This window comes from Bombus terrestris, chromosome 7, assembly GCF_910591885.1.
Source record: "Bombus terrestris chromosome 7, iyBomTerr1.2, whole genome shotgun sequence".
NCBI classification, from domain to species: domain Eukaryota; kingdom Metazoa; phylum Arthropoda; class Insecta; order Hymenoptera; family Apidae; genus Bombus; species Bombus terrestris.
Window position 1 is genome coordinate 7,922,641 of NC_063275.1, and position 27,563 is coordinate 7,950,203.

Here is a 27,563-nt window from a genome sequence, read left to right on the forward strand (position 1 = left end):
GTCTAAAAATTATTTAAATGGCTAATTATATTTTGCGGTAATGATTTTATTTAACGATTACACATATTGTTTAGACAAAACATCAAATTAAATGAATATATTAAAAATATAAAAAATATAGGTAAAATTAAAAACATTAAAGATGACTAAAGATAAATAACACCATTTGAACGTGAAATTAAAAATTCATAATGCATTTTAATATTTTTTTACAGTGTGGTATCGTTCGATTGTAACTTTATTTAGTCATAACCGATAATGTAACTTTTTAATTAATTTTAACACCACTAAATTGGTGTATTTTATTCGATACTGTACTTTATACAAGCAGAAAAAGTGGCGCAATTAATTGGAAACAATTCCATGTAAACAATAACTGATAATAACAACAAAAAAAAGAAAACGTGTTGCTAAAGTCAAAAAGGGAGATCTCTCCGTTTGGTTACGCAGCGATGTTCTTCACAGAGGGGAGGAGATCTCCCTATTCGGTTGGCTAAGTGTTAAAATTAAAAAGTCAACAAAATGTACTTATCTTTTTCTCGTGTTATTATTTATATTAAGAAGAATCGATACATGACGTACTTTTACGAAAATATCACTACCGGTTTGATACTTGTATTTGTGATTTGGAGTGACCGTCCTTTTATGACTTCGACAGCAATCTGCCTTTTTTGCGGAACTCCGAATTTCCTACCTCCCAAGTTGTAAACCTTACGATGCGGACTTCATTACGAGGCCTAATAAACACCCTAAGTGCCCGATGGGTCAGTTCTAAAGTAAACATCTGGTATCAGACAAAAATACCAGAGGATATGTGCTCGCGAGAGTACACAATTACAAGATTTGAAGTAATAGATCTCCATCCCATAAAATCCATGGTAGGAAGGAAACCCGGGGACGGAAAGTTAGTATATAAGGACCAGGCGAAGCTTCTTAAGGCAGTATTAAGACAGTCTTACAACAGACTTCATCAGAGCGTCATACTCTTCGTGTTACTCAACAATGCAATTAAATTAATTGAACATAACATTATTCTGTATTTTGCTAGTAATTCTCTTAATACCAAGGAGCGCAAATAAATCTACTACTCCGCATCTTTAATTTGCTACCACCTTGAGCGTTAATCTCGTTCAAGGTTTGCGATATCAAATCAATCAGCTGCAACCTGACTGATCGCCACTTAGTCGAGAATTCGCAACAACTTGTATTAAAGTGTCAATATGCAATTGATATTACGTGAAAATATTGATACAAATACTAGAGTAACAAAAGATCGATTGTATTTATCAAATATAATACATAACTACATACATATAACTTAAATACATAACTATTCTGTAGAAAACGTACAATTTATTATTAGTTAACGGTATTTAATGCAATATTATTACATAATTAATAAAAAAATTATGCTTTACATGTTACTTAATGTTTATGATTTATCAGTATTAATATTTTGTGTGTATAAATCTACTTGAAAAATTCGATTCTTCGATAGCTATTTGGTTGCTATAGGATTAGATTGAGTGGTATCGCTCCAAGGTGCATTGGTATTAAAAATTGTTACGTGTTCTCGTGATTTCGATACTTTCACTAACAATAGGTATTTACTCACGAAAGTATTTCAACTCTTATAGAAACTCTTTACGATTATATATTATATTATTATGTTATTATATTTTACAAGATGTTGTGTATCAGTGTATTAGTGTATTACATCATACAAAACATTTTGAAAGTTCATTACCACTGCAATGAGGCACGACTACCGTGATAATAGTGGTACAATTTAAGACGGATCTGAAAATATGTACAAGTTACAAAATATTTATTACAAACATACATCCTGCAAAGATAATCAAAATATTTGAACAATCAACTATTAATTATATTAGTAAGCTACGATATTTATAATGGGGCCATCCTTATTAATTATTTGTTTAAGACCACTATTCACAAAGCATACCAGTTTTGTTATTAAATGTTCATTTGCAATAAGTCTTGGAACTTCTACACATATTTTCAGACTCGTTTCAAATTTTATGATCACGACTAATCTCGATAATCATGTATTATCACAATGTTAAAAAAATTGTAAAAAATTTCGTATAAAGCACATAATACATAAATGTCCGAATACTTTCATGAATTGTAGGTACCAAATTGTTTGAATATCATTAATATGTGCCGTATCAGTCCCATCGCTAACGCTATCGAACCCTATCGTGAGAAGATCCATCCGCAATGCGGAGCGTTCTACACCGCGTGGAAGCAAGAAAGTCTATTATTGGTTAATTAATCACGACGAGTTGAGCACCTGCCCTCGTCTCGTGAGCCTGTTATTAACCACCATTACTCGGCTATGCCCGTTTGCTAAAGCTGTCCGCGACCTTTGACCACTTCTAGAAAGCCAGGCTTTCAAGTGGAAGATTCACGCTTCTCGTTTTTGTTCGACGGAACGGGTCGGAACAATTTCACGTTGGAAGAGTGAACTTGAAGAGATTCGGACAAGAGGTCAATCAAAGTCACTGGTTCCATAACGGGGAAGCTATTTGTTTTTGATAGACGTTACGTTACGTTAAGATACAGCTCGAGTATCCCGCGGGAGTAACGACCCCTTCCTCAAACATTTTCTGTTTACGATGCATTAGTTTGCACGTTGAAGATAAATCGTGGCGAAACGTCACACCCTAATATGTGAAGTGCAATGCGAGTTCGACTGCGCCGTCGCGTTTTATTGCATATTCGTAGGTTAGAGGTAAAGATTAGAAGTGTACACTATTGCACAGTATGATTTTGTATATTTTATAGGTTTACAGAGGATTAAGAATTTATGTTTTAATTACTGTCTCTAACGTATATGTATATTACATATTGTACGTACAACTCTGTACATAAGTATTGGAACAATTATGAAATCTCGTCTTCAGTAAATCCAAAAAATCATTGGGAAGTCATCAAAACCATTAAGGTTGACTATTTCATTTCAAACAATAGATTATGAAGGTCTCATATATTTCATGCTATAATAATAATGTTATCAATTTGATGTAAGAAAATTAATTCTCTTCTTGTCCATATATATATACAGGGTGTCCCATTTTAATTTCCCCAGGCAAATATCTCTATAAATATGAGAAGCATGAAAAAATGTATGAAGACCCTGTATATACAGTTACTTTAATATTCGAACATTATTTAAAACAGAATAACTTTTTTTAAATTGCCTCAAACCATTTAAGTTTTTCTTTTCTTGAGAAGTTAAGAGGATTAGTTTACGAAATGATGCATAAAAAAATTTTTGAAAAAATGCAGTTGGTCAGAATCGTGACAAAAATAGTATAATTTTCTCAAAATTATTATGTAGCATAGACTACAAACTATAGAAGTCGGACATTATTATGAAGGAACATAACAAAGAGAGTGAAACATTCATAGGTAAACGTGATCATATTTATGTCTTAATAAATTAACCTGTAACAAATAATTTTTATATAATAAGCTGGTACACCTTTCTAATCACTATTGTCTCTCACGTTTTCAAATTATTAATTATATCAAGTTCCAAAGTAAAACCATATTCGCATGCTCATTTCTATTGGCGCATGATGAAACTTTGTCAATACTCTACTAGAAACATCTATTAATAAACAAAAATCACAAGAAACACATTTGGAGAACATTTTTAAGAGAGAGTGGGATTGCTCTTTCCCCCTAACCTCTATATTTGTTCGGCTTGTTCCATATAATTATTTCAATTAACCACCCGCATGTATTTATACAGATTAAACGTAAATTAAAAATTCAACACTAAATTTCTACATGTGCGTAAAAATTATATAATAACAGAAGTTATATAGTAACGAAGCTAACTGTCTCCTGAAAATGTTGTTCCCAAAATAAAAGATTTTTACCTTGCCAAACTCGTTGAACGAGTTGATTGTCCGCTATTTGAAATATATAAATAATGAAGTCTTTAAACTTTTTACGATGTTCAGGACGTAAAAGAGGAATGAACCCATTGAAGATCATTACACAAATTGACAATTAGATGTGAGACGCTGTTTGCCGTTTCAATCATCGGGGATCGTTTCGTTCAATTATTACGAGTTCCAAGTACATATCGAGCCGATGGTACTCGTTGGTTCCAAGAGCGCTCTTATCATGTTTGGTAGTGTGAAATCGCTTAAACTAGGCTAGGCCGAACTGAACCGCTCGTGTCGATTGAATTGAATGTAGTGCAAGTTTGTCAATATGTATCGTGTATAAAACCAGACATACGTTATCGTTTTTTCTCTCATGATGGAAACTCTTTAAGTACATATTCCTATCTTTCCTTGGCACGCCTTTACTGGTTTGTAGAACTCGTTGGCTTGATAACGCGGATGTACCCTTTGGAGGAGAGATAACTAATATTTTATGATATGTTAGTAATTATGATTTAATTCCTCTATATAATTTACATATTATACAAGATGAAATTCGTATTAAATGTTCCCTTCATTAAAATATTAGTATTAATTATGCGCATTTATGTATTTTGTAAATAAACTGCAAATTTTTTATGCATATATAAGGAATTTTAAAAATGCATTGAATACACCTAGTATGCAAGAATATATTAAAGATTCGAAGTATAATATTAATAGTTACGGTAAACGACGAATTAGCTTTAGCCTTTCTCTTTTATTCGCTTTTTGATTTGTATTTACCATGGTTGCAATTAGAAACTGTAGTTAATTATTAATAAAGAATATTATGATATCAAGTTCAGTTTTATTTAATAAGCATGTTTCTGCACATAGTTACATATTATCGTTTGTGTTCGTTAAGATTGTAGAAGGGACGAATCTGACAAGTCCAGCACATTTTCTAAAGTAATCACACACTTGATATATGACAATCGAATCCAGGTTATTTACACTATTGTACAGCTACGCTTGTCAAAATAGAAAGAAATAACGAGACCCTATCAGAGGAAAAATTTATTTGCTGGAAAAGATTTGAAAAATATGAAATTATATTTTTTCTTGCGTTACACTTTTTTACAATGTGTGTAAATTTGTATGAATGTGCAGGATGTTTGATAAGAACAATAAATATATATCAGACGAAGAGTAAATGATCAATATCACGATTAAAAAAAATTCCATAAATAAAATGAAAATGTGTTTTACGATTATTTTAATGTACTTTCACCTTTTGACATTAATGTTATTAAAAACAATAAGTTAATGTTAAATTTACGTAATAAAAATTTAATTAAATTTGTATTGTGAAGGAGAATTTAAAATCGTTTAACCACTTCGCAACCATGGACAAGATGTCTCATGACACAATATTCTTCGTACTACGCCATTTACATACTTATATGTACTTACTAACTATATGTTACTTGTACAGTACAATAAAAATAAATAAAATTGTTCTGAACAACAATATGCCTTTCATTCGCTATGAGGTATCGTGGATTGATATTTATGCAAGTTACAACTCTCGTCCTAATAAACAAATATGCGAGATATCTTGTCCGTAGCGTAGCATAGTACGAGATAAATCGTCCGTGGCTGCCCATTAGAGAATGAAGTGTAATCGTAAATTTAATTGAAACTCTTTTCAAATAACTTAGGAACTAAGCGAAATTGAAACTATCTGAGATTGAGTGGCGGTTATATGTCTAGAAAAAGGTTATGCAGGATATTGATCTTGACAGGATATTTCATAATCGTTGATATCGGCGAGATTTGCCGTGATCGATATATATATGTAATTAGGATAATTTGTTTTAAAATTTCTGTACTTTGACAATTTCTCCATCTAACATCAAAAGTGAAAAATTATTCACTCCAAAACATATTTTACTATAATAAAATTATAATAAACGCATATGTGAGATAATTTTACGCTGGAAGGATTAGAGAACATCGGATTTACGAACAGCGAAGGAGAAACGCAATTAGCTGTGACATCGGTACGCTATCCGCGATAAATATCCAACCCATGACCCAGTAAATCATTTCTAAGTGACTTTTAAGAGTTTCCTGCTGGCTTGGTCCGATGCTGGCCAGTTCCGAGTATGCTGAGAAATCGTTTCATTGTGCCGGATTGACATTGTTTTACGGTCGAGGCGCGCAATAACTTATGTGTACGCGAACGCGACTCTGCAGCCTGACGGAGAACATCTAAAGGATCTCGGAGTTCGTTATGGAACGACTTTAGAGGCAAGGGACGATTGCGTTGCACTCGTCGACCTTATCGAGGCATCCTCGATTACCATTACCTATAACACGAAACACAATATCTCGTTTATTGGACAGATTCTCGTGCTCTCGCGTACCCCGCCTTTCCTGTACAACTTTTTTACGATACTGTCCAATTAGATCCATTAATCCTCTCTAGATAGTAACAAACGGCAAATGCAGACCATATCCCGACAATTTTGATTCTTATAGTTGCAAAAAGCTCTAACTCTTTGCAGTCTTATATCGAGCTGAACTCGACGATTTATTTCATTTGCCTTCTTTCAAAGTTTTATTGTAATATGTAAAGTATATCCTCTTTTACGTTAACTTTTGCGTTAACTTAATAAAAATATTGAATATTGGTTACAAAAATATAAAAATAAGTTTTAAAACTGTATCTTATTGGCAGTGGATTAGTTGGGCTTAAATTCCGCTTAAACCAAAAAGAATTAAGATCTTTTAGATATGAATAGTGTCTCTCAATAATTTTATGTTAAAAAAAGGAAGTAGGAACAAACAGTGAATTCAGAAAATATTTGAGTTGCAAGTTTCAATGAATTTGGATGTGAATATTATTTCTCAATAATTTTTGTTTGGCAGTTTAATTTATAGGAAAGATTAGAGCAAGTTCATACACTTTTTAGTTTTTAATTTTCGTCATTTCGCCATTTTTATTTGAATTAATTAATTAAAAATACGCTAAAATATATTTCTCTCTTCATATACATATTACAACTAAAAATTTCAAAACACATAATACATTATCAACAAAACAATATTCATTTCATCACTCAAAACGTATCAATTTATCTTATTACGGTGCAAGGTGATATTCTTCGTGATTCTTTACAAATATTTCCTCAGTCGAAATATATTATTTTAATAACAAATATTCCTATATAGTGTAGTATCGTAAAAAAGAGCCTGATTAGAGATAGATCAAAACAGTGTCGTCTGTCTTTCAGTTGTTAGTTTACATTGGGAAGAAAGCCTATGTGATTAAGGTCGCCTAGTTCTTGCGGAGCGTTGACATGATGAGATTAAAAAGAGGAAAAAATAATGCTAATGGAGGAGGACGATTTGAATTCAAAGAGTGTTGATCGAGAAGTGAGAGTGAGTCAAGAGGGCAGAGTTAGTCGAGAAGTCGAAGAGTAGAGTTGTTAGCGTTGTCGAGTTGCGAGAGTGGTTGAAGTAAAATAAGATTGTTGCGTTTAGTTCAAGTTAAACAACCATCGTCTTCTAAATAAATTATAAATAGTATCAGGAAAAAGTTATACCTAAATTTCCCCGATACTACAATAGTATAACTTTAAAATGATTTTTGTATATCGACCTGTTTCTTAATTTAACTTGATCTGCTTTATTGTATTTCTCAATATCCGTCGTAAATACTAATTTAATGGCAAAATAAAGTAGTTATTATAGTTAGACATAATAATATTACGTTTACATGATGATAATATCATTTGAAACTTTTTGCTTCAAGGACAAATTAAGCTAATCAATATCTCCATGGACGATAAATGTAAGGCAAATAAACCTTTCTCTCTATAACACACTTTATATGCAAAATGTATTATTCGTCTCAACAGTCACCTAAAACATAGTAATTAAGACGATAAAGTGTACATCCTATTTATATTCCATCCAATTTTCGTGTCAAATGATCTACATACGTATGTAAACAGCAATCGACAATAAGATGATTCTACATGAAAAGACAAGTCGAAAATACATATATGCAGGTGATTGTGTAAGTGGCCTAAGTCAAGAATCTAAAAGAAAAATGGGTTTATCGTTTATTTTGCGCTGCGTCTATTTACATTACAATAATCTGAATCTATCTTTGCAAAATACTATAAATTAAATTAAACCGTTGGATTAAGTTGATTGTTGCGTCGTTAAATTCAATTCACGCGTCAAACACAAAACTGTAAATATCTCGAAATGAAAAATATATGACGCACACCATTTTCATATGTCACTTCTTTTCTTAGAAAACCGAATTTGAAAATGTGCCAAGTCCGGTATGCATAAACTTGACTAGTTACCGACTAGAAACATATGAATGAACACTCTGCAGGAAGTACTAAAAATTTTAGAATAAAATATTTCCGTTTAAGACCTGATTTTCAAGAAAATAGTTTAAACATGCATATACAATGTATACGCGCATAATTTGTAATTTTTTCGAAAACGAAAACATTTTACAAAAACATATTTCTACATTTTTTACTTATTTTCGATAATTTGGCCCTATTCAATTCGGAATTAGCGAAGTTTAAATACATTTAACAAATTTTCTCGAAAATGAAATATTATTATTATATATATATATTGCCGATTATATAATAACTGGGATATCCTGTATACTGCACATGTAGCGCATAGTACGAACGATATTCATTAAATATTTTTTTAAGGTATACAGTCCTCTTCATTTCGTCGAATTTTTATTTCATAAATGATCTTCTAAACAATAACAGAAATGTTATATACGCACCAAGCAATCAAAACAATTGTTATTATACTTGTATTCAATGTGATGTATCCTGTCATAAGAATGTCACAGATTCAATTTCGCGAACAGAAACAATCCGAGACGCTGAAAGGAAAAACCGATTCGAAACTAGCTTGAATTGCAACGGAGCACGTTTATGCATTCCGATTCCTTCAGCTGTCGAAACTTCGATACTACAGAAACAACAACCAGTTTATAGTAAGTGAAGATTTTGCGGACTTAAATAACTTATTGCAAGTTCCTATCGGAACACTTTGTTTTCGCTTGATCTTCAAACATTTCTATGGTTTCTTATTCGAGCATTTATTTCGCGAATAATAAACTCTTATTTAGCAAGTAGTTAATTATATTAAAAATGGAAGTTTCGGAAATATTTATGATAGATTCTACAATGCTTTAAATTCATTCATGTTTGATGAATGTGTCAAATTGGGAAATATAACATGGGGAGATAATAATAAATTTGTAAAATTATAAAACATTAATATTTTCTTTAAATTAATCATATGTATAAGCTTGATATTATTTATTTAAAACCATTACAGAACAAATTTCCTCACTTTTAATAATTTAACGAATTATAAAACTGAAATATCTCATTCGTTATAAACGATAAACGGTAAGAATGGTAGATCTACCAGAACGATCGACCCGTTAAGTTGCTCGCAAAGTACACCATCTATCAATGGAACGGTACTATTACTAATGACGATAAGATGCTTAGCGACGAGACGCTAACGCCTTCGAATTGCCGATTTTTCTACAGAGGCAGGCAGCCTCCGACCGACAAACAACACGTCTTCCAACGAAACAGAGAAATCACTGAGATACATCCGTACCTCAATTTATGCAGAGTATCCGTTCCACGTGGATTCGTTTCACGCGAATGAGAATCGTATAAATAATGTCTGTCAGTACAAAAGAAAAAGTATGTACGTAGATGATGACTAGCACAACGTAATGTACTTTTATCCTTATCTCATACAGCATTGACGCGTTTCAACATCACCGAATAAGTTACTGTATACACTTATTACTTTTAAAATTTCTAGAAAAATATATTTTCTGGTCGCGTGAATTAAAATCGTATAAATAAAGTACCGCGTAAATTGAGGGACGGGTGTACACGGTCGTTTGAAACGTTAGCTTCGCCACTGTTCGATCGATTGTTCTCCGACTTTGTATTGTTCATGTGGTTCAAGGGTTTCAGGTCGACTCATCGACCAACTGACTTTTAGAACTCACGAATCAAACAGCCGTCTCCTCAAGCCGAAGATACACAGAGCAGTACGTTTCATTATGTCCAAGTATCCATTGGAAAATGACGTTTTTGTTTGAACACGTATTATCATGAAACTATTGTAACCTCCGTATATGTTTACTTCTTCTTGCATTAAAATGTTAAAGCTATTTTAAATTGCCAAAAATTGCCGCTGTTATATAAGATCATTTTAATTAACGATGTATGTGCTTTCAGCTCCATTGTGCTTTGCAAATAGATTAGGCTGTTGTTATAGCGAACGCGAATTCGCGCAAACTATCGCTCTGATAACTGAAAGATCTGAAGACCATAATTCGTACATTAATAAGAATCTATGTATGTATATACGTACATATTTGATTGCTTTAACATATTGAGTTTGTCAGAACGTCAGTTAGAGAAAATTCGCGTCCACTGTAACTACAGGTTTATAATAACATTAAGTAATTTAATAAAGAAGTTCTGAAATGTATATTTTTACATTCTACATACTATTTAATGAAAAAATCCGTTATTTCTGCTGCGTTATGTAAGAAGTCTATAATATACATATTACAGCAACAAACAATTTTATCACGAAATAATTCATGATAATCGTTTTTCCTCTACATTACTGTCACTAAATGATATAATTATAAACAATATTTATCCATATCTCTTATACACTTGTCCATTCGATCTAACGTAAATAACGCTTCTATAATATTCCTCAAAATGTAATACTGAAAGGCGAATGAATTTACATGTTACACAAGCTAATATTAACTTTAAGAAAAATTCAGAATAAACACAGAATTTAATAATCTTTTTATTGCCAAGATTCTTTTGCATTTCTATACAAAAAATGCATATTTTCAACTGTTTAAAAACAATAAACTTTAATAATTGCAATAAATGTGTAATAACATTTAAGATGTGAAATTTATCGATTTCTACTTATTATGTTACGTTGTAAAGGGATTAAATTAATGAAACGACGATTGAATATGTCCTTCGTTATGCTGTAATAGAAGATGTTCATTGACTGTATGTAAAGTAATTTACTATTTTTCTATAATAATTATATAAGTACATAATATTATGGCAATGAAACAAATAATGATAAAATGACAACTGTGTTGAATACATTCAGAACTTAATTCATGCTGTTTTAAGACCTAACTCCGATTTAGTTTTACAAAATATGTGCAACAATATGAACCTCACAGTATTTCATGGTATAAATAAATAGATATGCATAAATTTAAGAAGGAAATGATGTACATGGGAAGAAGATGAGGGTAAGGAATTTACCGTGATGTGAATATTACTCGATTATTCGTTGAACAGCTACTTGTTGCGCAATAATACGACGTAAATTAGATATAATGAGTACATTCTATTCAACAAGTTATCTAGATTCATGCACTTTCTCTTCCTATCTCAGGCATAGTTGTCGATGTTTTATACTCAACCAATGTTATATTTGGCGTAAAGTAATTAGTTTTTTAGAAAAATGTAACATGAATGATTTTTTTACAAAAGACACTTTGCTTTAACAAATTATTACATTTTCTCTCATCCGTTATATTTGGAAATTAAAGCTTTTTGTGCTAAGAACCAAGAATTAAACGAAAATACAAAGAATTATGGTATATATAATTTTCTGTTACTTCAGAAAGTAAATACAAAATATAGTAAAGAATGTCTGTGTGTACAGTTGTATGTTTAATTAAATAAAACATATCCAATCTATTAAATGATAAACTGGTTCTGCATATCTTAAAATATTTACAAAAAATTTACAACACGAGCAGTTGCAATCAAATCACACCTGCTTTGACCTTAAGAAAGAAATTAAGCTTCGAATTTATTATAATTTTAATAATATCCCAAGAAATAAAATTAATCAAGACAAAAAATATCTTATACGCTACATAAATATTCCACATACTATCATTAAATGAAATGAATTTCCAACAGAAGTTTGTTATCCTTAGAGAAACTAAAATTACTATTTATCCACAGTTTATCTTTAGAAAATAATTTAGAAAATACCAATAAAAATTAATAAATAAAGAAAAATTAAACGAACACTGTTCCATTATTTCACTTACTCATTACTGCTCTTACTTTCAGAAAAGAAAAAAGGAAAAAAAAGAAAAAGAACTTCTTTCGAGAACACCAAGATCGCCATTCATCGCCTTATCACAAGTTTCCAGTTTCATCTGGGGAGATCATTCGCAAACTCCGCATAAACGTACTGATTGCTTTCATCGTTTGATCTCTGTAATTAGAATACTATCGCATTTCGGGGATTCGTAGGATTGCAAGGCGCAAGAAAATTATTCACTTCTAACTGTTCGATCGTTTCCAATATCGAAACGCAACCGTGCCTCTTCTCGTTGTGATTCTTCTCTTCGTGATTAGGCGCTATTGAACAAAATTCAAAAAGCATGAACTTTTTCATGAAATGAAATCCATCTTCCATCTGAGGTACAACTTCAAAGAGACAAACCTAATTATAATTATCGTTTAATGCTTGGAAAACAAACTCTGAAAGCCTTTAAACCGAGATTATTAGGCAGACATAATAACTGACTTAAGACTTAAGGCTTAATTCTGTACTGTATCTTATTTTGGATCTTTCCAATTTTAATTTCAATTTGGTTATTGAATAAGATGAAAAACTGAAATATCTCATTGTGTATTATTGACATATATGATTATATTTTCTAGAGATAGAAAATTCTAATTTTATTTTGTATTGAACAATAGTATTTCAATGCTATTATCAATACATTTACATCTTAGAGTTTCAAAAAGCCGAATGTTATTTAGGCGAAAAACTATTTGATAAAATTTTAAGGAGAAAATATTAAATAATAATAACCTAAGGCGCGCATTTTTATAAAATCCAAAATATTACATTTTTTCATTATAGGTACATTTACATATATTAATTTTAATGTCCATGTGAAGTACTACTGAACTTTCATAATCAACCTATTTTAATGGCTGTATATGAAAATTTAATTAAGAACACTAAAAGTTAGTTAAGAATATATAAAAATATCACAATAAAGGTTACTTGAACATTTACTCATTATTTTGTACGATTATTATTTATAAAATCGCGCAACGTAATATGGTACTGCACAAAACCTTTCTCAATTATACGTGAGCTTTACAACATATTTTAAAATCATCGAAAGGAGGTTTTCATCAAATTAAACAACACGATAATGTTTTTCTAACTTTTTACAATTTCCACAGAAAACCACTAGTGTCGTTACGTTTCTGTATTGATGCTCTAACGAATGACACGCTTTTCATGAGAATGTATTAACTTGTATATAATGAAACGTAGCATTTGTGTTATTTTTCAAAATATGTGTCTAAGTTCAATTATTATAAAATTTGAAGCATGCACGGAAACTTCTATGAATGGATGTATATAATTTCATAACCTAGCAATTCCATTCTCGACTTAAAGCATCTCATTCGGTTGCATTACCGTATCGTGAATTTCGACTGGCAGCTTATTTAATGTAAATTAATAATTCGCGAAGTATCATGCTATATCACCTAGCAGGCTGCTCCAAGATCCGCAACACCATCGACGGAGGGCACACGTTATATTAGCAGCGCAGCATGGTAATTACGCAAAACGTGTATAGCTTCGTTGAACACGATCGTGTTACCATCATAGAAACACCTGAAACCGTATAGCGCAAACATAACGACTACATAATTACGACATATTCTTATGTAATGTCGTAGATACACATTCATTGCCTCTTGTCGGTGGCGTTCACTCACGTTTATCTTTTGGAGATGATTGAACGCGTTTTTCTGCAATTAAGCTTACAAACTGCTCCATGTGGAATGTTGAATGAAGTTTGTGCTGAACGAGTTTTATATTTCCAGCGACCACGTTTACGATCAGCGGCGTCAGTTTCTTAAGAACTTTCTATTTCCGTTTCATCCGAGCGTGGCGTTTAATTTCTTCCCGTTACGTCAAACTAACCGAGTCTTCGCGGATCCTCATTTTCCAGACATTCGATAGACTGGTAAGCCGATCCTTATTATGACTCATACATCGGTAAAATGTGAAAGAACTGGACATTGATGTGCAATTAAAAGTATTAATTCCAGATCCCTAACGTAATTAGACTTGATTTTGAATTGAGATTTGATAATAAAAGAAGTAAAGCTGCAAATTAATTATTATTGGAAACTTATTATGCACCTACTGACTTCTCTGAGAACAAATTTGTAATGATTATAGGTGTTAAAAGGATGACGAAGATTCGATAAATAAATTATAAATTGAAATAACGTAAAATAAAGTTCATTAATTGATATAATAAAACGTCATCGTCTAGAATGATAGAATAATGATTTTCAATCGTGATTTTCAATTGTTCCGTGGCACACTGGTATGAGATATTCTGCATTTGAATAAAAGGGATTTAAAAATATCTATTATTTAAATTACAATGACAATGTATAATTTGTTTTAAACGCTTACATAATTGTGTCCATATGGTCACTAAACAATCGGGCTTAAATAGTCTTCCAATATCGAACATCGTGCTACAATAAATCATTAGAAGATGCAAAGAATATAGAACGATACACGCAACTTTATGCTAATTCGAAACCGACAAACGAGCTGAACGACATATTTATACCAGCATCTTTTTCCCTCTAAACACCATGTTCTCTTGGTAGACGTAAATCACGATTTCACCAGGCCTTACAATATCTCTTGCGAGGATGCCTACCTATGCGAAAGTTCAAGGTTGCTGATGCTTTCCAGAGCCGACATAGCGTAATTCCACGAACGTTAGGACATTATTGTATACGTACGGTTATTTCCTTTCGTTATTAACTTTTCCTTCGTGAATCACATTTGAACATCGTCGGTGAATACTATGATATTTAGAAATTCATCGAATATTTAAAATTTAATTGCTATGAACGAAGACTGCAAATAACACAACTTAGGTGGTATAAGCAACAAATGATAAATATCAGAAGTAGGAAAATTCAAAATCGATATACGTAGTTTAAACAATTATCCATTTTGAATGTCTCAAGAACGAATCACGAGATCTTGATGTAATATAGCAGTCATTTAAAGCAAACTTCCCAGCATATGTATGAACAGTTACTCTTTTATTGAACTAATCAACAATCGTTATGGAGTGGACTGACGTAATACGTGAATATTACATTGATAACGGCCGAACGAATAGATCAACGAATCTATATCCACTTTATTGCCTTTTAAGCTTTTATTTATTGCCTTTTATGATTTAGAAAAATTCTGTAACTTTTAACAAAACATTATAAAATCTATTAGATCTAAATATGGTTGGATGAAAATTTACAATTATTAAAATAATACGAAATTTCGTAAACGAGATTGTTTTGGAAAGAATGCCCGTCCTCTCAACATAAAAACCTATTCTTACAGTTTTACAGTTCTTATAAGATTATAGAACCATGAAAGGATTACAAAATAGTTGGTTAATAAGATAAATCGCTTATTAAGTGAGAAAGAATATGTCAAATAAAAGAAACAATATATATCTCGCAATTGATCTTTTTTCTCTAAATAGGATTCATGTTCTTATTGTATCATTCTTCACGGTGGAAAGATCGATCTTTTAAAAATGGATCGTAAATGATTTCAATATCAGTCAAATTCATTGTTATGTACTCTTATAAAATATCTATCGACAGTGTGTAACATAAGGAACACCAAATCACACCATACATATTATAGAGATCTTATTACGAACCTAGTTTATTAAATATAATATAAAGATCTCTCACGATAAAAGTATAAGAATAAATATTCTAATATGAAATAGTTGAAGAAGGGAATAAGCTGATGGATTTGCTTAGACATAAACCCTTTCGATCTTATCATATTTTCCAGCTAAGCGCACAAACTCTTCCAAGAAAGTACACTCAACCATTCCAATCATTCCGACTATTCCAATTAAAAAAAAAAAAAAAAAATACCTATTCAAGAACAACAAAGCACGCGAAATACGTAGTACCACGCCATATTAAAATTATGACGTGGCGGTATATCAAGATTTAATTAACAAGTTAGACGTAATTGTCAACAGCTGAAGGCAGCGTGCGTTCCTTGCCTCGCGTCAAGTAACGATAAACTGTCGCGATCGTGAATCGCAACGCGATGTTCGATTAAAACGATCACTTAGCCGTTCGCGAGGAAAGATATATAGCGTGGTTATCTCGGTGCGCAACAATGAGTCCATCGACGGACCTATGCGACTGATTTGAAGAGCTCTATAAACGCACGTCCTCTTGGATAACAAGATATCGTGATGCGTTTGTCTGTAAGATTTTTCTGAGTCCGTGAGCATTTAAAGGGTATAAGAGAGTGGCCTTTAGAGAAGAGAGGCCGTAGGGCGAGAAGAGACGGTGGTGTGGTATCTAGCTGACGAGTCAGCTGTCCGCGTAAGCAGCCCGCGCCTCTGTTCGGGCGAACGTCTCTGAAAAGACATATCCAGAGAGACCTGTAGGACTCGACTCGAGCGATCCCTCGGGGTTAGGGGTCCTGACCGTATGAAGAAGCCTCAGCTGTTTGCCGATGGAAGCCGTAGGACGTTATTTACGCCGCGCCGTCTAGCTCTCGGCCTGTAGGCCTTGCGTACTGCGTTGCAACACAACGAACAGAAAGGCCGCCGGCTGTTGCTGAATACAGTCGTGCATGGTAATACGTGGCTGATATGCTCCAACGGTAATATGGTAATACCTAGCGCGATCGAGGGTGTACGTTCCTCCATCGTAGCCAAGCGAGGAATGAAAGGCAGAGAATGGGAAGGGAGAAAAAATATGGACGGAGCGCAGCAACATAAGCCACACGAAGAAGAGAACACGGAAGCAGCAGAAGGAGGAGCGGTCCGTACTTATAACATCTACACTGTAGATCGTATTTCGAGGACAGGACACGCTCGAAACGTGGCGGAACGAAAGCACGTGCTTCCTTGGTTCGATGAGTCTCTTGCGAGCTTAGGAGAGAGAATACCAGTCAGAGAAGGGGCGGATTGCGTGACGACGAAGTCGAGGTTATCGTTCATATTCAGAGAGAAAAATATTGCATTCGTTGCTTCACCAGCCGAAACTAGCATAAAATACGTTTTTGCCACCTCTTCTCCTTAGTTGCATATCACAGATACTTGCAAATGTAAATGACGCTTAATTAAAGATTCCATTCGAGAAAGAGATCTTTAATTAACTTCAAGCCGTCATTATTTGGGACATTGATGCTATTAACAAAGTCGTTAAAATATGTACAGATAGTACAAGACACGCCTCGCGAGAAAGCCTCACGGTTCTGCCTCACAGTGTCTGTACATAGCTAGGACTGCGAGGCATATTTGATCTCGATAAAAAAACCGACAATCGTTGGCGCGCATCGAGGCAGTCTCGAGGTACTGCCTCACGCTGTCTGCGCATAACTTCACGTCTCACCGCGAATGGAATTACGAAACCAACCGAGAATCTAAATATCCTTTTCCTTTATGAAATTCTATAATTACGTACAACGGTCATTGTAACCAGCTGCCATTTTTGTTATTAGGAGAGATCGTGAAAATGGGAAAAAATGTTAAACATCATTAACTGTAAGTGAAAATTGTGAATTTTCGAATGTCTAGAATTTCTCCTTCTCTTCTTCTTCTTGCTTAAATTTGCATTTACAAAAAAGATTAAAAAATTCATCCCATTTTTATGATCATAACCGATGGTTAAAACATTGTTTTTGAGGGAAATTACTCTATTTAAAAGAATTATAAATAAATATACTACTATCTTTCAAATGAATGTAAAATATTAAAAACAAAATTAAAAAGTTGACGCATACTCAATTTAATCCTATACAAAAGTATATTAAATTAATGATCAATCATTAATAATTTATAGAAGTATGATATACAAAATTTTGCATAGAATCTAATATTTGATCATATAATGTAATAGTGTTTTAATTCTAATCTCAATTTTATCTATTGTACTCCTTTCTCTAAAAATTGTCTTTAAAAACGTGCATATATTCATTGATTCACTTTACTTTTGAAAGTTATTCTGTTTCATCTGGAGATCTCATAACACAAAACTGCATACTTCTATCAGTAATTATAAAGCCAAATAGTCGACTAAGGAACAACAATGTTGAAATTGGAAGACTTCTAAACAATTTTTCAAAGATTCTTAAGAAGTCATTAAGAAAACATTTTCCTGTACAAACACTCAAAGTTCGAGGTATAAAATGCAAAGATTTCTTTACGCTGTATGCTACAAGTTACGTTCATAACTACCGGTGCAAATCAAAGTGCATCGACGAATGATAGTAGGTAAATTTCAGCAACCGGAGGATTTCTTTGTCCCAATTACGTAACAGGAAGCAACCCTGATAATTAGACATTATACCGACTGACGGGACTGTGGTGTCGTTAACGTTCCCCAGGAGCGGTGTTTTATCTGACGGAAGCTCGTTCGTCTTATCCCCGGCAAGAGAGTAAAGCGGCAGCCGAACGGAACAAGGGATTCTTTGTAAGATCGTGGTATGAGCACCAGGTAAATCCTTCGTTCTCCTCAGGTGAAACTCGCTTTCGGCAACGAGATCCGTTTCCCACGGTACGCCAGGTAACCCGGAGCGTTTTCCCCGTAATGTGGGTCTCCACGATACATCCCTTCCTCCCTTCCCCTCGCCGGGCCACTTCGCGGTCCCTCTCCCCTCTTTCTTCACTTTTTCTTTCTTCATCCATCCACCTCGACTGTGTGTTCGACCATCGCCTCTTTTCTTATCTTTCTCCTTGAAGTCGCTTGGCCCGGCCTAACCGTGAAATCAACGAGTCTGTTTCTTTGCGATTGCACTTCGTAGTCTTCGTCGTAGTCGTCAGCGACGGCAGGTAGGAAGAAAGAAAATTACCGAGGAAGTGCAACGGTCGATGTAATGTTGTTGATGTATTCGCAGCGAATGGAATGCTAATACGACGAGCTAATACGACGGCGCATCACTCTCTTCGATTCCAGTGTATACTTTCTAACAGCGATGTTATGAGATTGTAAATTCGGTTAACGGTTCAATATTAATTCAAAATGGAAGAATTTTTCGTTGCATTCGTAGCATAGCAAGGAAGGGGTTATTTGAGTAAGTTTTAACATTACGAAATTCAGTTTTGAATTTTGCACGGAATAATCGAATTTGTTATATATTATGAGATACTAATTAGTATTATTAATGTGATAACGAAAGAATGAAACAATATTGTGTATTATAAATTCAGCAAGAAAAAATACCAAAAACTGATAGGGTCACTAACTTGAGTCAGTAAGGAGGTATTATAGAAGAATTCATAAAATAAACAGCAAAATAATTTCCACAAATAAAGTAATATGTACACGCTATCGAATTATGATAATTAAAACTGAACAAACTGTTTGCTTTTGATGAGTAGACGTTATCCTTGTAGAAAACTATGCCGTTGAACTGTTAATATAAGTATTTATACAGTATAATTCACTGTTTATTATGTAACTAATAATAGATCTACTAGTATGAAGTCTGTTTTCAAAAATAGATAACTCAAAAATTGTTCGTAACAGAATTTGACGAATTATAAGGTAGAACTCATTTCCAATGTTATAACTCATTTCGAACTTGGGCATATTCTGAAAACTCCGATTTTGTACCTCATCGTCGAATTGATAACGATGATAGAAATGGATGTAAGAAAGGTCATATAGCTGGTTATGCGCTATAATGTGCATGTGGAATGCGTACGGTTCTAGTTATGATCAATTGATAATCTTATTTAACGCTTTATTTTACAATCTCACTAATATTGCTTTCACAAAGCATGCCGGTATAGACGAAGGATACTGAACGAGCTGGCAAGACTTTGGTAGAGGAACCAGGCTGCGTGCACTTTTGGCGCATTGTGCACGACTGCTCTCTCTCTTTCTCTCTCTTCCCTCTCCCCTTCCTTCCTCTTTCTGTAGCATTTCAACGACTCTGCCTGGGATAATAAAGACACGGTCTTCCGACATGGCTGAACTTTACGTTGGAAAAAATGTTCCTTCCAGCTGGTATACAGCCAACGTGTACTATCGCGATTTCAGTATCGATTATTTAGTATAGATATGGATGGAATATTGTATTAGGTCATCCCATAAGTTCGTGCCGACTTTTGTGTATACATTTCATGTGTCGATTTATAAACATACGGCGATAAGGGACCAATGCACTTGAAAAATCGGAAGAAGTTGTACAACGAGAGGGGGATTACATTTTTTCATGAAACTGAAAGGTATGTAAATAATCTTGACATATATAACCGCTCGAAAAACGGAACGAACTTATGGGATGACCTAATACATAGTAGTCTATTGTTTGTTACGATCGAGAAAATGGTGATTAGTCGTGAGCAAGTAAAGTATACGGTATAGTTAAGTATTCTACATAAAATACTTTTATGTAGAAATGAAAATTTTCATTTCTTTTTCAAGAACTGCTTCGAGAATTAATTCAATTTTAACAAATTTAATAACAAATTTAAACAATTTAAATTTGTTATTTCCGTTTCGTTTAATTATTCCAAAATTCAAAGATATGTTATCTGTGAAGATGAGCAGTCGATTATGCAAAAAGTTCAGATACAAAGATCGGTTTGAGTTGTTCGGAAGGGAACGATATCTCATTGCATCTTCTTCGATGTATAATACGTTCAAATGTATACCTTCCATCTGTGTTGAAACGCAAAAATCTGAAGAGTTTATTTGAGATGTTTGTAAGAAAGTTCTAAATGTATTTTTTTGCCAGTTTCTTTTTTTAAACAAATAACCACGTACAATGTAACTATGTAGAAAATTATGCAAAACTTTACTTGTTTTCTTCGATCATCATTAAAACATTACTTTGTATACAGTAATAATTAGATCACGTATATTTATGCAAATGCATATGTGTCTGGATACATCTAAAAGAATAGAACCTAAACAGAGACTTGTTTTATTCGGAAAATATTAGAATGAGTACTGTACTTTAAGTATTTTATACGTTATATATTTAAAAAGATATTATATACAACAACTTTAAATTCTGCATAAATACAGTGCAATAATAGCAGAAAGCATCGATTGATTTATGCAACGTTCCTAATCATCGATAAATTTGTATTTCTAATATTTAAATCAGGGTTATGCTTGCAATAATGGTCAAGTATTACAAGTACCAAGACTCACATTATTTAATTGAAAAGATGATCCAAACATGATTCGATTCGTAACTATATTTTAAACTGCCAATCATATTAATGAAAGTACAATTGTCTCGTAACGTGTGATAAGTACTCCAAAATTATTACACATTAATTAAATTAACGTATTGCAATTTTAAATTAATTTTGCGAATTTAGAGAAACGAAGCACATCGAAATAAATTCATTTTAATAAATTTATTCAGTGATAAGATATCCATCTCTGTTATGAGAGACATTTAACTCTGATTGATTAAGCAACGGCTAAATGATTAAATACATAATCGTTCCAATTCTTTTTTGTCCCACAAGAGTTCCTTTTTTGCTTTTAAACGAATAAATAATATTCCAAGGCACTATTTATGGCATTGTAAACCTCAAGGTATTGAGAATTTTGCAAAAAGTATAGGCATTTAATGACATCTAAATATCTTCGGGTACTGAACTATTAGCTCAAAATAAAGCAAACTTGGTAGTTCGTCAAAAAAACAAGAAACAACATTATAACGAATTCTGTATAATAAATGCAAAACTTAATTCATTGCAGAAGCAATATTGAAATGTCCTAATGCATTGCAGGCACGTTATAACTACATATATATATACACTTGTTCTTGTCTAAAAAGCATATTTTTTTCACGTACCTCTATAAATTCTTTTTAATACCACGACCATAAATTCTTTATATTAAATAAGCTAAATTGAATAATCAAAATATTTATCTTATTTATTGTTGTATGAGAAAACATCTCAGATCGAAGTTACGCTATTTCTAGAAATAAATGTAGTGATGAAGCAACTCTTTTTCGAGGTAATTTTTTTACGAGATTTCAAAAACAGTAATATTTTTTCAAATAGAACCCCATATTCTTTATACCTTATACATTAACCAATATATTTTTTATTCTCTGTGCAAAAGTATCAAATATAGTTGTATCTGAAAATGCGGGATTTAAGAGATATTATCCGATTATTAAAATATAAATCGTCAGTTAGTATTGGTAAAATTGAATCCGTCTCTCAACCTCTCAACATTAAAACTTTTCTTCGATAAATGATATCTATGCATGAAAGTGCAGTCTGAAGTGATCTTTAACTTCAAAGCCATTCGATGTTATACACAGAACGTACGTAGCATAAAGCATCGCTTATCACTATTTCGAATTGAGCATTCTAATATCTTTCACGATGAATCAACATCTCGCGTCTGAATGGACCTCAAAACGGTAATTATAAAACCATTTTCAATTTACTCTCGATTTAAGTTCGACGTACATGTATATATATACATATGTATGTATACTGTGATAGCTGACTAAATTCTATCTAATTTTAATTTTCAGAATTGACTTTCAATCGTCAATCAAAATATGTCGTGACATCTATATACATTTTCAGATTGCTTTCAAATTTTAGTAATGTCGTCATGATAGTCATGTTTTGTTACATACATGCGAATAACATTTTAGGATGTATTATACATATAAGACACCCAATATATATCTACATAAAAGTTTCCTATGGTGAATGTTAAAATTACATCTGTAAATCATTAAATATAGATACTATACCAAATTTACATTTGTTTCTTGTTTGCTCTAAACCTTTACAAAAAAGAGAAAAGAAATACTCTATTAAAGTCTGACGTGTCTTTGGTAGACTCTATATATTCGTCAGTTTCGTGTGTAATACTCCGAATTGTATGTACTGTCCAGAATAGTATCTACTTTTGATCTGTATTCATCATATTGCGATAGCCGTTCAAATTGCATTTTGACGCATTATTAACCCTTAGAGTACTGAATACTATGCGATATGATATACTGAATACTACGCGGCCTATGCGATCCGTACGGACGGTGCGCAGCTAGCGCTGACGATCGCTATGGACGGAATACTTTTTCGTTAGACTGAACTTTGTTGATTGACTATTCAAAGCGCAAATCGTAATAAGTTATAGTAATTCTTTTGCACGAGATTAAATGATTCAAGAGCATTATTTTTTAGTATTAATTATTTATTATAAACATTGAAATTTACAATAAACTAGAATTTGGGTAATAAACTAGAAAACTAAATTTAGTAAATATAACACAAGTTAATAATTCAGTTGTATGTGCAAAATTTCAGAACAATTATCGATACATAATCCGACATCGCATTTTCTGCATTCTCTTATTTTTCACACAAACAACACATTTTCTTCTTGATAATTAGATGCTACTATCCACGAAACAGGTAGACAACTGTTATAACGAGGCATTATTGGCATTTGTTTACTGCCGTTACTAAGGAATGCATTTATATTTATCTCACACAAACATAATAGTATTACTTCTGCGTAGGTGTTCGGAAAAATTGACAAACGCATACATGCGTCCTTAGTCCATGCCGGGCACTTACAGAAAACGCATATATGTGTCCTTAGCCCACACCGATAGCTTTCGCGAGACGCCTATATGCGTTCACAGCACTCTAAGGGTTAATATTGTGTGTATGTGTGGACGAGTAATTTTCACCTTCTTAACATCTAAAATTGTATAGCAAAGTCCGATAAATATTCAGCTTTAATTTTTACCTATAACTAAACTTCCTGTCTCAACGTCGACGTTTCTGAAATAAAATTTCTCATGTGTTCGTACATATTACAAACCACGAGCATAGTATATACTTCTCACATACTTTATGCTTTCGATCCATCTTCGATCGCAAGTATTTCTACAAATTCCAAGAATCCCTCGACCAGATGCTTCTTCCCAACTACGCTGGCATTCGTTCGTTTCTCATGTCGGACAACGAATCGCTTGTGCTTTCGATCACCGGTTGCATCGATAAGAGAGCGAGCGGAAATGCAGAAGCAAAGGTACGCAGGAGCAAGTGTTACTTACGGACTGGTACTTTCTTCGGGTCAACGATGGCGAGACGTTCTTCGACCTTGTCTAGCTTTTGGCGCAATTTGCTGCTCCTATCGGCAACGGCGGTCAACTCGGCGGTTAGTTCGGCGAAGATGTCCTCGGCGGTGGTGAGAAGTGACGCGAGTTGCTTCAACGAGGTAGTCAACGCGCCATTCGCCACCGCCTCCAATTCGGCGCCCACCGGCCAACCCTGTGACGTCGATCCCGCCGGCACGTGTCCGCGACACAAAAAACGCGGTTCCACTCTTCGCAGCACGAACGGCATGATTTCTCAAATGAAATCAAGCTATACACATTCACACATAACACTTGAACCGAGAAGTGGAAACACTGCGCCGCGCCGTCTTGAACGCGAGACACCCGGTCTACCGTCACAAATTTGCGACGCTTATCGGACGATCATTCCCGCCAGTTATCCAACCGAGCGAGGGATTTCTGGCGATATTAAAAGACGAAACTCCCTTCAATGATTGTAGGAACTGCATTTTCTAAACTTTGAGGTTTAACGTAGCGATTATCTTCAACACACTGTACACTTTTATTATTGGAAGATATATAACACTGTTTCTCTCTTCACTTTCCAATTATCATTTGAATTTCCTTACTCCCAGTCGCATCTTTTTGAATGACTGATACAGCTTTGACGGTTACCGCGAGTTTCTTTTAAACGATGATACTTTTTCCAACGGCAACGAGAATGCGCGATATCAGATATGAATTTTTAAATAAAGTTTCGATTAAAACTGTCATATTTGAGAATTAGAGAATTCTTACAAAAGAGAAACGAACGAAAGAAGGACGAACAACGCGTCCGCACGACGCGACGGCGGTATACAAAGTGCCGGCCGGCCTGTCGTCGTGTCGCCGACCCGTTCTTCGGTTACACTCCCATTCATTTCGAACGCACCTAAGGCGCCTTTCCTCACACTCATGGCAGCCATCTTTAGTGACTTGAATGTAGCTGCAAACCAGTACGTACCAGTACCTAACGTTGATAACGTTGTTTCAATTTTCTTATAATGCACGAGCGTTAACGAATGTTAACACAGACGAGTATATAAGATAGACTTAATATCATATACGAGATACAGGATATACGCTATCACCCAATGCTTCCTTTCGTGTCACCTTCCAGAATTTTAAGGCTTTAGAGTCAGTAGAGATCCCGTACCATTATAATGTCGTTCCCAACGTTACCGACTTAGCGTAGAATAAGATTACAGCGTTTGTAGTGATTGCCAGTAAAACTAAATTTAAATATGGTATTTCAAACAGAATATTGGCAGAGACGAAGTACAAGATAGTGATTACACTTTTCGTCGGTAACAGTACCACCAATGAGACACGGAATAGACCTATCAACCAAAGTATATTTTCGTCCTAGGGTTCGGAGATACTAGAGCCCCCTTACTCTTCTAGAATCATTTCCAACGTTACCGATTTAGCGTGAAATACGATTATAGCGTTTAGAGTGATTGCAATTAGCACGAAATGTGAAATTACAAGTAGGGTGTAGGAGCAGACGAGGCACAGGATCGTACGTGATCGTATACCTCGTCGGTGATAGTACCATGATTGCATTTATTAACAATTGATACAGTCGTTTACTTACTATTTTTAAGAATTCATTCCATATCTAATGTTAAATTTTATAATTTATTAACGAAATTGAAAAAATGTAGAACAAAATATAAATGACTCTTCTTTTGCAATTAATCATTATTTGATGAAAGAAAAATTTTATTTTGTTTCTTCTTCTTTCCGCTATAATTTCTCTGTTCTTTTTAAAAATATCTTTCTAAACACATCTAAATATGTCCACCTATACTTTTCAAATTTTATTAAAAGAACTTCACAAGTGTATAAAACCTAATCTGGCGAACAATGTAGCACGAATTTAGTGAAAATAAATTATTCCATCAATATCTAATTTCTTACGTTTATAATGTATATACATCTAGATATAAAAAGTTCGAGAATTAATTTGTATATCGTACAAGAGAGACCTCGCTGAATTTTGTACAACCTTTTTTCCTGTCTTAAACATATATTTTTCATCGTATCATAATGTTTTCTTTTTCTTGTAATGTTTACTTGATTTTACATGTTTAATATATAATAAATATTATTTTATACGCATGATAATAATCTACACCACAAACTTTAATTAGCGTAAGTATATAACACCTATTAATGCTTTATACTCATAAATTTAAGATAATATTTATGAGTTATTCATATTTGATATTGTACATATAATTGTACATATAATGAGCATATTTGAAATCAAATTTTAAAAATACATTCCACGTCTTTTATTATTATGAATATTAATATCGTTCTAATTAGGTCAAAATGTAATTAAATACATAATTTGATCTTTTAATCACACAGACAAATTTATTCTAAAGCAAATTCATTGTTGCAACAAATTTTATCCCAAGCGTCTTGATTCAATTTAGTGTGAAGTAAGCTTTAGAACTGGGGTGAAGTAATTGATAGTATGAGCTTAACCTCACCTTTTTCGGGTAGATCTAATGGATAAGGGATAGCAACTTCCCTTCTTTCTTTAATTTTCTTCGCATGTGCGATTTCACACGATAAAATGTGGTACAACACGAAAGTTCAAAATGACCCAATTACGTTCCAACATTTCGCATTTCTTTCTTGGTAAAATAGCATCAGCTATAAGACTGGCAAATTTTCATTTCAAACCATTATTTCAATTTAAATTTAGTTCTTACTATTTCGTTTCACAACTTGTTCAAGATATCATAACGTATAGTTAGTTTTAGCCAAATTCAGATTTATCAGAAAAAGAGGGAATTACAGAAATTATATTAATTCGATAAATGAGGGAGTATTAATCCAATATTGATATTCAATGAATGAAGTTTTGGAATATTCTTCGCTTCAACGAATATAGGAATTTTAACTATTTGTGGTATTTAATAAATATTGTTCAAATACAATTTATAACATGTATGTAATTATGTGTACATGTTTCAGCGAGTTACAAAGAATTTCTGATAATGGTATGTAAAAATAACAAAATGTTTCGAATTTTCTGTATACAGATGAGCAATTTTTGGGACGATAAAATAGTCATTTAGAGCAGGAATTTGTAAATTTCAACGTTGTGACATTTTAATGATTCATCGAAGAAAAATGACTGGAATATAACAACACCTGTTTATTTTGAAATAGAAGTTGCAGAATTTTTACTGATGTCAAAGTTCAATTAAATATCAAAAGAGAGTAAATTTCATGCATCACATATCTGACAAAAAAGGCATTCCAATCAACAGTTCCCAATTTATGCATTTCGTTAACCTT

At 33.1% G+C, this 27,563-nt stretch overlaps 1 protein-coding gene across 2 annotated transcripts in view; it reads right to left on the reverse strand.

Moving 5' to 3' along the window:
- The window catches only part of LOC100649009 (mucin-4), a 214,435-nt gene extending 189,354 nt beyond the window's left edge, over positions 1–25,081 (reverse strand). Inside the window, exon 1 of one of the 2 annotated variants that reach the window (XM_048406987.1) lies at positions 24,201–25,081. In XM_048406987.1, the coding sequence (XP_048262944.1) occupies positions 24,201–24,492 (292 nt within the window). In that variant the 5' untranslated portion in view covers positions 24,493–25,081. The remainder of the gene's footprint in view (positions 1–24,200) is intronic. The other variant, XM_048406988.1, reaches the window with a different exon arrangement.
- Between the last annotated feature and the right edge of the window lie 2,482 nt (positions 25,082–27,563).